This window comes from Hyperolius riggenbachi, chromosome 2, assembly GCF_040937935.1.
Source record: "Hyperolius riggenbachi isolate aHypRig1 chromosome 2, aHypRig1.pri, whole genome shotgun sequence".
Classification (NCBI taxonomy): domain Eukaryota; kingdom Metazoa; phylum Chordata; class Amphibia; order Anura; family Hyperoliidae; genus Hyperolius; species Hyperolius riggenbachi.
In genome coordinates, this window is record NC_090647.1 from 141914073 (window position 1) to 141926553 (window position 12481).

Sequence of the window (12481 nt, forward strand, 5' to 3'; positions counted from 1 at the left end):
TTCCCCGGGTTCGCCTGATTGACATCCGCAGCAGCCATTCAGTGTGGAGTGTGGTGTCTCCAGTGGTGGTGGCTGAAGAAGAGGGCACATAGCGCTGCTGGGGGCGTGCTGCTGGCATCGGGCTGCTCAATTCAGCGGAATTGAAGAAGACCCGAGTTGTTCACGTCTACTCAGCCTTACTGGAGGAAGTAGTAGGGCAGCAGGCAGGCCACAGGTATGCCACTAACAGCCTCCCAGCTTGCCATGCTAGTGAGTGTATATACTGATGATGAGATTATTGTGACAAAGGTTTCTGCACTGGCCTGGGGCATTTTTCATATTAATGTGTAGAGAGATTTGCTTGATAACTAATTGCGTAGTCAGATCATCTTGTATCACTTGCAGGTAGCGCTCTGCCTCTAGTGGCGAGAGGCTGTGTTGCAAAACTGTTAAGTTTCGTTTCAGCAGAACGAAGCAAAGCTGCAGCTGTATTACAGAGTAGCTAAATGTCTTAATTAAAGTGGACTTGAACTCAGACCTTTTATTTTTCTTTGAAGGTTATCATGCTGTTGTTTATCTTTTAGAGCAGAGAGCTCTAAAAGATAAACAACAGCATAATAACCTTTAAAGACATTTTTTTTGTTATAACTGATACAAATCCTGCAATGAATCCTCAGTGTTTCTACTTCCTGCTTTCATGGAAGCAGACATATTGTTATCATCCTGTGTTTACCAATTAGCTCTTTGCTGTGGCAGTCAGCTGACACAGCTGAGCGATCAAAGTACAACTTGTAAACTCTCTAAATACATACAAGCGTGCATTTCTCTGTTTTCCTTCTGTCCTGTGCAAGAGATCAGGTCCACTTTAAAGTGTACCAGAGCTGAGTTAATAGGAAGATTTGATACTTACCTGGGGCTTCCTCCAGCCCTATAAGCAAGTGTGAGTCCTTCGCTGTCCTCCCCCGGCCTGCCTTTCAGCCGCGATCAGCCCTGGTAACAGGCTCAGTGCTCAGTCGGTACCTTCTGTGCATGCGCCGGAGGTCTGCAAGGGGAGAACGGCGAGGGAACAGTCTGGGGACAAACAAAGCTTTTCTGTTCCTCATGTATCGTTTGTTATGCGCTTTTGCTTCACTATACAGTTTGTATGAAGTGGATTTTATCAGGGGCGTAACTAAGAGCCCCCTGGCCCCCCTGCAGAAATTCTGAGCGGGCCCCCCTCCCCCCGGGGCCCGCTCGTGGCCGTTTTGGGGGGCTGGAGGGGTGGCAGCATGAGGGGAAAGCTATGGCCACACTCGGCGTGGAGGGGGGAAGGTCCCCCCCTCCCTCAGCTCGGGCTTTCCCCTCTGCACTCCCCTCCAGTTCCAATAGCTATGTATGTGCAGCGGAGCGGCGGGCAGTGGCAGGCAAACATACCTTCCGTGCTTCCGGACGCTTCTCGCTCTAGTGACTGACGTGCCTTCCTGTTTTATACAGGAAGTCGTGTCAGTCACTAGAGTGAGAAGTGTTCGCGCTGGAATGCACGAAAGGTATGTTTGCCTGCCGCTCCGCTGCACATACATAGCTATTGGAACTAGAGGGGAGCGCAGAGGGGAAAGCCCGAGGTGAGGGAGTGTGGGCATAGCTTTCCCCTCATGCTGCCAGCCCCCTAAAACGGCCACGAGCGGGCCCCGGGGGGGGGGGGGAGCGGATCCCCCTGCAGGCGCATTGGCTGCATCCCCTATTGTTACGCCCATGGATTTTATCTTGAGGAGAGCTGCTATGACCTTTTGTATTTTATGGATTTACAATAAAATATTGAAGTTCCAATCCATATTCCCAATCACCCACGCCCCCCCAGCACTTCATTTTTTCTGGCATGCTGGGGGGCAACGTGATTGGGTTTTGTGCGGATCTCTAAACCACTTTAGACAAAAGTGAGTACACCCCATAGTGAAGAATGTCAAAATTCTGCCCAGTTAGATATTTTCTCTCTCTCCGGGGTCTCAGGTGTCAATGGGGAGCAGGTGTGTTAACTTTGCTGTTATTGCTCTCACAACTCCTCATACTGGTCATTGGAAGTTCAACATGGCACCTCATGGCAGAGAACACATAGGATCTTATAAAAAGATGGCTTAGGTTAAAAAAAGATTGACAACACTCTAAAACTGAGCTGCAGCATGGTGATCAAGACCACGCTGCAGTTTAACAGGACAAGTTCCACACAGAACAAGACTTGCCATGGTCAACAAAAGAAGTAGAGTGCACATGTTCACCATCATATCCAGAGGTTGTCTTTTGCAGTGCTGGCAGCATTGCTGCAGATAGTTGGGAATACCCCTTTCAAAGGGAAGGGCCAAAACACACAAGTCCTTTTGACGGGTGGTCTACCACACCCACCAATGAATACGTGTTTTTTTTCTATAAAGGACAGCAGTTTTCCATGAAAGTACCATAGCACAGTCTTGCGGTACAAAACTTGATAGAAATTTATTAGCACATATACAAAACTACGTTTTCATAATAAAAAGTTTTATCCGTGAAATCAATTCTCATGAATAGCAGAATAGCATATCAAAAAAAACTTCCATGAGACTGACAAATTATATGATTGGGCTGTGCTTTAAAAAAAACAAAAAACACGCAAGTATTGCTGCAGAGGCTGATGGGTTGGGGGTCAGGCTGTCAGTGCTCAGACCATACGCCACACTCTGCATCAAATTGGTCTGCATGACTGTTGTCCCAGAAGGAGGCCTCTTTTAACCTCCCTGGTGGTGCATTTCTGTCTGGAATTATGAGTCAAAAGCGGTACATTGTTTTTCAAGAATTGTAGGCCTCCAATTCTTAAGTCATAACTCACCAAAATATGCCACAATAAAAGCCTGGTAGACATTCTGCAAATAATTAAAAGATTAGAACACAAATTTGTTAACTTGATTACATTTATGAATAAACTGAAAAAATTGTGAAACTGTACAAAAAGGCAGGCAGAGAGTAGTCAAAATCCAGGCAGACGGCAGGCAGAGAGTACTCAAAATCCAGGCAGACGTCGGTGCAGGCAGAAGAATACATAATACAGTATATGTGTATATATATATATATATATATATATATATATATATATATATATATATATATATATACATGTGTGTGTATATGTGTGTGTGTATATATATATATATATATATATATATATATATATATATACACTGATCACTTTTTTTCCTCCAGGTCTGTTTTAGCCCAGGTCCACCTTAAAAATAAGCCCTGTCCCCACCGACGTCATGTCGCCACGACACTCTGCTGGGTGGTATCCCGGCGGCAAGAAGAGGCTGCAAATAGCCGGGGACGGAGGCTGGAGTCCTGCTGCGCAGCGCTGATCACACGCAGGACTCCTAAACCAAAAAAAAAAAATGGAATTCCCTACCCTGACCTGAGCTCGGACCAAAAGTCCAAAACAGGCAGTCTACATGTGGGTTTGATATGACTGTGTAAAATTTAAAGCTATAGGCCTGCTGTACACCAGCGGTTCTGGATGCTTGTCTGGCTTACAGGGGCGAAAATAGATAATTTGCATATTCAGTAGTGGTGCATTGTGTATAACCACAAATGTTCACTTATAGCTGAATTATTGCAAATTTCCTTCTGTTTTAAGAAGGCAAATTACGCCAAGCATTGTTTTTTTAGTTGGAGGGCTTTTTGGTCCCTTTTATCCCCCTATACATTCCTTGTGGTTTGGGTCACCCGAGCTGCTTGGCTACTCTGTCATTAAAATTTAACTCGCTAAGCAGCACAGGTTAAATCAGCGAGTACACACTACTGTCAGCATAGCGTGCACAGCATAAGAGCACACACTATGCTGACAGTAGTGTGCGCTTGCTGGTTAAAAGATATAATAAAAAATGTGAGGGGTGTACTCGCTTTTGTGAGATACTGTATGTGTACAAGACATGAGGGGTTAAATAACTACTCCTGAAACTGTTCCTGCTGCTTAGAAATGTAATGTGTACAGCGCTCCAAGTGCGTGGGATATAGCTGGGATTATGGCTCACTGTACCCTTCTCCTATACTTCAGCAAGATATGTAGAATACAATATCATATGACAATCATGCAACTCATGTTAAATTAAGCACAGTCCAAAATTCCCTTTTCCACACAATCTACTTTAGAGTCCAGCATATAGTTCCCCCAAATCCCAGATTTGCAGTTAGCACACAGTTCCACAGTTAGTAGTTATACTCTCACCGATGTCCAGTGGCTGATAGCAAGATATCAGCATTCACGCTCAGCACAAATACAGGCATCAGGCATCAGCTCTTCTCATCAGCTTCATTCTATATGGGCTCAAACAACACAAGAAAGACACATAGCGTAATCCAGTTACGGCACTACTACTAAGTGACACCCTCTACCAGTGAGCACCTCTGTGCCAGCACACACCGCCACCACAGAACTTCAGAACGCTCACCAGATTCAAAGGCTGACTGTTTCCAGATCAGCAAACACGCTTGGGTGTCATTCAGATGCCGCCTTCCTGCTGCTTGTTGGCTCGTTGTCTTCTTGGTCCCTCCTGTTACTGTCTTTTTTTCTTATTCCACTGTCTGGTCAGTTGAATCCTCTGCAGGAATCGCTTGTGGATGCGCACCAGCACACTTATACTGGGCATGCATGTGTTCCAAACCGCACATGCCCAGTAAAAGGAAGCACTTGTGGATGAAAGATCTGCACAAGTGCTTTATTTTTCTGTGCATACACAGTTCAGTTAGCTTATTCACAGCCTGCTGAACTTCCAGGATGCTGGGCACAAAATAGAATGGGGACCAGAAGGGACCCTATGGACAACGAACGGTAGGAAGATATTTAGGTGTAAGTACTCTGCCATTCCAGGGATTTTCTTTATAAGTTACACACTTCAGGTGTCCTTTAAGGCTGGTTTTGCACTTGTTTTTTACATTGCGATGCTATAAATGATACATACCCGGGGCTTCCACCAGCCCCCTTCAGGCTGCTCACGCCATCATGTCTTCCCAGGCTGCCTGGATCTTCTGCTAGGTGCCCCATTAATTATGCCAGTTGGGCATTCTGCGCATGCATGACACGGCCACGCGGCTGCCCCCCATCGCCCTCACTTCGCCACGAGTGTTCTTCAGCTCGGCAGAGCTACTGTGCAGGCACAGAACGCTCCTGGCCACGGGAGCACAACAGGGGAGCATGCGCGGCCGACTGGCGGAGCATCAAGGCGGCCTGGGAAAACTCCAAGGGATCGATCAGCCTGAAGGGGGCTGGTTGAAGCCTCAGTTATGTATTCTGTATTTTTTTCCTTTTGTCTCAGGTACACTTTAAACATTGTGCACATGCAGGGTTGTTGTTTTTTTTTTTTTCATTTCAAAAGATAACATTCGATGCATTCTTTTTTTAAATATCTTTATTTATGTCATTCAATTTTTACAAAATCAATCCATAAAATCCAAGACAGGGGTATTCCCTCCTAGCCACATACAAGAGTTACTTTTACCAAAACAGGGATTTTCCCTCTTAGCTAAATATAAAATTACTTTACCCTAAAGTCAAGCTTTACCGTATTACATTTGCAAAGACTATCCAAACCTAGGTGTCTTGTAAAGTTCCCCTTGATAACCTCTACTACTCATCCATTACAATTACTCACATTTACCCTTTACTCTCATCCCCCATTTATTCACACCCCTCCTTCATTCATTCATACACTGGGTCCTCTCTTCTTTTGCCCTTCTTTTTCTTTTGTCACTGAACCTCTTGCGGGGTCTTTCTGATAATTCATATTCCCCTCACCAACCTGTCATATTCCAGTTCGTTCTTAAACATCTCCCATTGACACCATCTCTACTCATATAAATGCCCCTCACCCTTAATATAACTAGTTAGTTCCTCCATTCTCTGTATTTCTGCCACTTCTTTAATCCATTCCTGTGTTGTTGGGCTTTGGGTCGATCTCCAGTGTCTTGCTACTAATATTCTTGAAGCATTAATCAGGGATTTCAACAGGGAATTTTTATATTTTTTAATTGACCATCTATTACTGTGCAGGAGAAAAAGTGCGGGATCCTCCCATGTCTCTATCCCAGTTACCTGCTTTATTATACCACCAACCTCTGCCCAATACCCCCCAAGTTTCTTACATCCCCAGAAGATATGGATAATATCTCCCCTCTCCTCCCCACATCTCCAGCATAATGATGAGGCACCCGGGAACATTCTACTCAGTCTATCCGGTGTATAATACCACCTTACAAAAATCTTATATCCCGCTTCCTGTCCTCTTGTGGGCATTGCTGATCTACTAGCCAAGTTTAATACTTTTTTCCACTGTACCTCCGTGAATACCTTCCCCAGATCTTGTTCCCACTTCTCCCTCAACATTCTTGTAAGATCCTCACTCTCATTAAGAATCTTATATACCCTTGACAACATCCCCTTATTTTGCCCTCTGCCTCTACACATCTCTTCAAATGGGGTTAAATCTCTACTTAGGGCCTCCTTGGATCCTTGGCTCTTCACAAAGGATTTTATCTGGGCATATCTCCACTCATCCATATACCCCCCCTCGGGGTCCATTCTGCATCAACTAATATATCTTTAACTCTCAGCCCCTGTCCCCACTTCCAATGTGGATAATTAAGGGGTTCCATTCCCATAGGGAACTTTATATTCCCGAAAATGGGGGTCATGAGGGTAGGCCAGGGCGACATTCCCACAATCCTCCTCCATTTATCAAAAATGTTCAATGTGTGACTCACCAATTCCATCCCCTTTTTCCCTACCTCTATCCGACTTTTCTCCTGAATCCAGGGGAGGTTGCCTATTGGGCTCCCTATCATTTCCTCTACCGTCATTACCCACCTCTTCTCCCCGCGGTTCCTATTCCAATCTATAATTCGGACTAGTACCGAAGAATCGAATATTTCTTAAAATCAGGAACCGCGAGGCCCCCTTTCTCCCTCTCCGTCGTTTGTAACCTGTAACTCACCCGGGTTCTCCGTCCCCTTCCTATAAATTTGCCAATAATACTTTTCAACTGCAAAAAAAAGGGGAAGGGATTGAAACTGGTAGGGCCTGAAACAGGTAGAGGAAACGAGGGAGAACATTCATCTTTATGATGGATATTCTGCCAAACCAAGAGAACCATGGCCGGTCCCAGGCCTCTAAATCCTGTTTTATCCTTTCCAATAAGGGGAAGTAGTTGTCATTTGCTATATCCTTTAAATCAAATCAAATTTTTACTCCTAGGTACCTCATCATTCTATTATGCCATTTAAATGGGACGCTTCGCTTCAATCTTCCCTTTCTTCCCCTCTCAATCCCCAAGCGATTGCTGTACTTTTATCAAAGTTAATCTTCATATTGGAGAGTCTCCCCACTTTATCAAATTCTCTCATTAATCTGGGTAACGACTTCTGGGGGTCTCTGAGATAAAACAACATGTCATCTGCATACGCTGATACTTTATGCGTCTGTCCCCCAATTTTCCAAGCCCCGTATGCTGGAGTCCGCCCTCACCCTAAACATTATATGCATTCTATGGTGCTGACCTTTGCAACTATGATTGCTTTTTTTGGCGGAACTCATTGTGTGTCTGTGTGTGTCTCTGTGTGTGTGTGTATGTGCCTGTGTGTGTTTGCTCGTGTGCTGTGCAGTGAAGCGCTGCTCTTACATTACTGTTACTTGCAGATAATGTATTTCTTAATTACTGTGTATAGGCATATTTGCTGGTTACAACATGAGCCAGTGGGAAAGCTTGTCCCAATTACCTGAGCAGTTTCAGGCCTTGCTACTGGAGCTCTACAATGAAGATATACTGCCAGTGGACGTGCGGCAGCATCTGGCAACATGGATCGAATCACAGGACTGGTAAGCCAGCAATTAAATTGTACCAATGTGACATGATGAGACAAACGTGTGTGTGTACAGTACAAAACATATTAATAACCAGGCTGTTTATTTTTTTATTTTCCTGCCTGAAAGAGTTAATTTTCAGGCATGAAAGTGACAGCTTCTGTCTTGTCTGTACTTTGTTGGGAAAAATAGTAAACCTCACTGATAAACATTACAGCGATAAAAGTTTCCCTGGAAGAATACAACTTCCGAGGGCAGGGGAGAGATAGAAAATGGTCAATAGTTCATGTATTTTAACTCTGGGACACTTCATAGATTGCCATCGAGCAGAGACGAAAAAAAATTAAATCTACTTTGTAAATGTTTAAATATAAGATAAAACCATGGGATATCTTAAAACATAATTTTTAGGAGTAGGAGGATAAATACAATTGTTTATCTTATCAGTTTGCTTTCACTTCGGCTTTACCTGAAAGTAAACCATTATTTTTCACCCACTTGGAGTACTTGCTCCATACTGGGTACAGTGGGATAAAGTCCAACTTTAGATTAGGTTTCCCAGTTTTCTGCACATGTTTAGTTTCATAAAGACTAGGTAAAAATCTTCAGGCTTGCCCAGTCATATTACAACTATCGCCCATGCGCTCATTATTCATATGCCAGAGAAACATGCTGTCGGGGAGGCAGATCTTGTAAAGGAAGATTCATTCAGTGAACTAGGAAAAGTGTATTTTTCCTGTCCAGTCCCCTCCCCCTCCCCCATCCAATTAGACAATCAACTGCATGGTGGGTGGGGGTTATTATTATTTAGTATTTATATAGCACCGACTTATTCCACAGCGATTTAAAGAGTATATATTCATGTCACTAACTGTCCTTTAGAGGAGCTCAAATCAAACCCTACCATTGTCATATATCCGTTGTAGTCTAGGGCCAATTTTGGGGGAAGCCAATTATCTGTATGTTTTTGGGATGTGGGAGGAAAACTGAGTGCCCGGAGGAAACCCACACAGACACAGGGAGAACAAACAAACCCTGTGGAGATAGTGCCTTTGCAAGGCTTCAAGCCACTATGCCACCACGCTGCCTCTTTATGATAGTTATCATCAGTGGGCCAGATTTATCAAAGCATTAGCATTTTTTCTTCTTCAACAGTTCTAACCAGCAGGGAAACAGTTCTGCATGATAATAAGAAACTTCTTAAATCCTGTTGAAAGCAGCAGTTTAGCGTGAATTTCTAGTGCTGTACTACAGTTAAGAAAATTGCAAATCCATCCCTAAACTGTAGCAGATTAAAGCATGATTGTCGCATGAACATTTCAACAGCAACTGGTCTGAGTGTATTAAGTGATAAAGATGCTAATCCTGCATTCAAAACTTTCAAAACTTTTTCTGCTGTTATGGTTTGGAGTTATCACATACCTTTAACCACCCTGGCGTTCTGATTAAATCGCCAGGGTGGCTGCGGGAGGGTTTTTTTTAAATAAAAAAAAAACTATTTCATGCAGCCAACTGAAAGTTGGCTGCATGAAACCCCACTAGAGGGCGCTCCGGAGGCGATCTTCCGATCGCCTCCGGCGCCCAGAATAAACAAGGAAGGCCGCAATGAGCGGCCTTCCTTGTTTTGCTTATATCGTCGCCATAGCGACGAGCGGAGTGACGTCATCGACGTCAGCCGACGTCCTGACGTCAGCCGCCTCCGATCCAGCCCTTAGCGCTGGCCGGAACTTTTTGTTCCGGCTGCGCAGGGCTCAGGCGGCTAGGGGGGCCCTCTTTCGCCGCTGCTCGCGGCGAATCGCCGCAGAGCGGCGGCGATCAGGCAGCACACACGGCTGGCAAAGTGCCGGCTGCGTGTGCTGCACTTTATTTGATAAAAATCGGCCCAGCAGGGCCTGAGCGGCAGCCTCCGGCGGTGATGGACGAGCTGAGCTCGTCCAGACCGCTCAGAAGGTTAATTGACATTGCCAAACAGTTGCATGCTGCGGGGTCTTATCTATAATATATTCCTCTTCCCTTTATTTCCCCCTCCTTCTAATGAGTATGACATAAGACAGTGCACTTCCTAGTATAAACCTCCGTGGGAGTGTCAGAAGACTTTTGGAGGAGGGCAGGTAATAAATACACAATCAGCAAGAGGAGAAAAAAAAGAGTGAGGGTGGAAATGTCAGGATTAGCTTCATTCAAAGGTAACCAAGATGGAAACTGTCTAGAATAGCATTCTCTGCTTTTCCTTTATAAAATTCACAGGAATCATAACGTAGACAGTGCAATACATATGTTATGTAAGTAGAACTAGTATTTATCTAAATATATATAAATATATATATATATATATATATATATATATATATATATATAATATATATATATATATATATATATCTCAACTGGCCTCCAATATGAACACACGTGTGCTCTAAATAATATTATGAACAACATCTATAGTGATTCTTATATATGTCAGTGTACATTACGGATGCCCCCGAACTGACATGTGACATGATGAGATAGACATGTGCCTAGAACCCAAATAATTATGCTGTGTTCCTTTTTTTCTTTCTCTGCCTGAAAGAGTTAAATATCAGGTATTCAAGTGGCTGACTCAGTCCTGACTCAGACAGGAAGTGACTACAGTGTGACCCTCACTGATAAGAAGTTCCAACTATAAAACACTTTCCTAGCAGAAAATGGCTTCTGAGAGCAAGAAAGAGGTAAAAAAGGGAATTTCTTATCAGTGAGGGTCACGCTGTAGTCACTTCCTGTCTGAGTCAGGACTGAGTCAGCCACTTGCATACCTGATATTTAACTCTTTCAGGCAGAGAAAGAAAAAAAGGAACACAGCATAGTTATTTGTGTGCTAAGCACTGTACATACCCATGTCTATCTCATCATGTCACCTCGGGTATCCTTTAACATGAATTTTATTTTCACTTTTATTATTTCAGGCTTGGGTATTATTTAAAGCTGTATGGTAATGTGCTGAACTGTTGCAAATGTTACAGTAGTAGAACAAAGTGCAATACTTATTTCTGACTGTGTATTTAAATATTTGTTTAACTATTAGGAATCATGCAGAAAAAGATCTGTCAGTGGCCAGACAGTATTTCTGCAATCTGCTCAATAAGTGCAATAGTTGTACCAAAAGAAACCAAATGGCACTGAAACTAAATTTCCGCAAGTTCAAGCAGAAGGCAGAGGTATGCATTTTTTTTACACCCTGTTCCTTCTCTGTTACTCCCTAGGATCTCTGTTATTGCTCCTATTGGCCTCAATTCACTAAGCAGTTTAGACTAGTCTACTGATGGTTTTTAGTCTACTGATGGTTTGGTGTAATATTTTAGGCCTGTTTTTAGAAATGGTCTAACATTCAGTAATTAAAAAATTCACAAACAAGGAGTAACCACACCCACTTTTTCTGACAGAGATTAGACCAGCTGATTTCTGTCGGTGAAGTAATTCTGTGAGGTATTTTAGATGTGAGGATGGAACATTTTGAATTAATTATGCAGGAGTTTAAGGCCTCGATTCATCATTGTCTTTGCTATAACTTTTTCCAGTTCGTTAAATTACCGAATTCGAAGTTTATCAATTTCTAGTTGTATTCATCAAAGTTTTTCCGCATTCGGTGTGACTTCGATAAAATATCAATAACAATGCGATAACCATTCGGTAACGTGTCGATATTTCCATTTTACAGAGGTAATTTAACACAAGGCCATAAGATTCCAGTGGAATTGTGGGTAATAAGGCAGTGCTTTGAACACTAAGTAGCAAAATTCCAAATAGGGCTTAACGCCTGGACCAGGATTCTAGAAGTGGCTTGGGACAATCCCACAATTTGGCCAGTTACGGCTTGATGGGAGCCTTTTCTGAGAAAATGTAGTGCAGCTAGCAATTTAGTTAACCCGGGCACTGCCTGTGTTCTCTTACAAGATGATTCAAGAGAAATGCTGATGTCCTGGTATAGCAAATAAATCCATTCTCTTGCAAATTAATATGGTTCTAGACCTTATTCTTGCCCTTCTGCATCTTCGAATCACTCTCAGCTGATACATAACCACTTCAAATGGCTCCATCTTCTCTGTCAGCAATGATCTGACAGGAATAACGACAGAGCAGTGAAGGAGAAAACTAATCCTAATTTTAACGATAAACCACGCCCACTTTTATGACTTGCACTTTCTTCTGTTTTATCGCATCATTACCGAATGATTACTGATTGCTCGCTAACAGCTGTAGATAACTTTGATGAATCCTGAAATCAACTTATCGTATTTTACTGATCTGTCGGTAATTGATTCTATAAGTCTTGATGAATCGAGGCCATATTGTATTCAGAGGAGAGCTCATCAAAGGGGAAGGATGTCAGTCATAGCTACTTGCTTGTGAATTGCATCTTTCGATCATTTCTCCTGCTTTACCCACCTAATTACCAAATGTTTTAGACCAAATCTAAAAACATGTCTAAAACACTTGGTAATAGTGAATTCCCCTTTAATGCAACTGGCCAAACCATCAGTAAACTAAAAACTATCTATAGACTAGTCTAAACTGCTTAGTAAATTGAGGCCATAATAGTGTTACTTTCTTCCCTTCTGTCATGTTTTTGGGAGTCTGTTCCTTTCCTCTGCTTTGTTCCTCATTAAACTTTGT

At 43.0% G+C, this 12481-nt stretch overlaps 1 protein-coding gene across 2 annotated transcripts in view; it reads left to right on the plus strand.

Moving 5' to 3' along the window:
• The window catches only part of LOC137544107 (signal transducer and activator of transcription 2-like), a 157307-nt gene continuing 144826 nt past the window's right edge, over nucleotides 1-12481 (plus strand). The window contains exons 1-3 of one of the 2 annotated variants that reach the window (XM_068265176.1): nucleotides 1-249; nucleotides 7693-7843; nucleotides 10893-11025. In XM_068265176.1, the coding sequence (XP_068121277.1) occupies nucleotides 7713-7843; nucleotides 10893-11025 (264 nt within the window). In that variant the 5' untranslated portion in view covers nucleotides 1-249; nucleotides 7693-7712. The remainder of the gene's footprint in view (nucleotides 250-7692; nucleotides 7844-10892; nucleotides 11026-12481) is intronic. The other variant, XM_068265175.1, reaches the window with a different exon arrangement.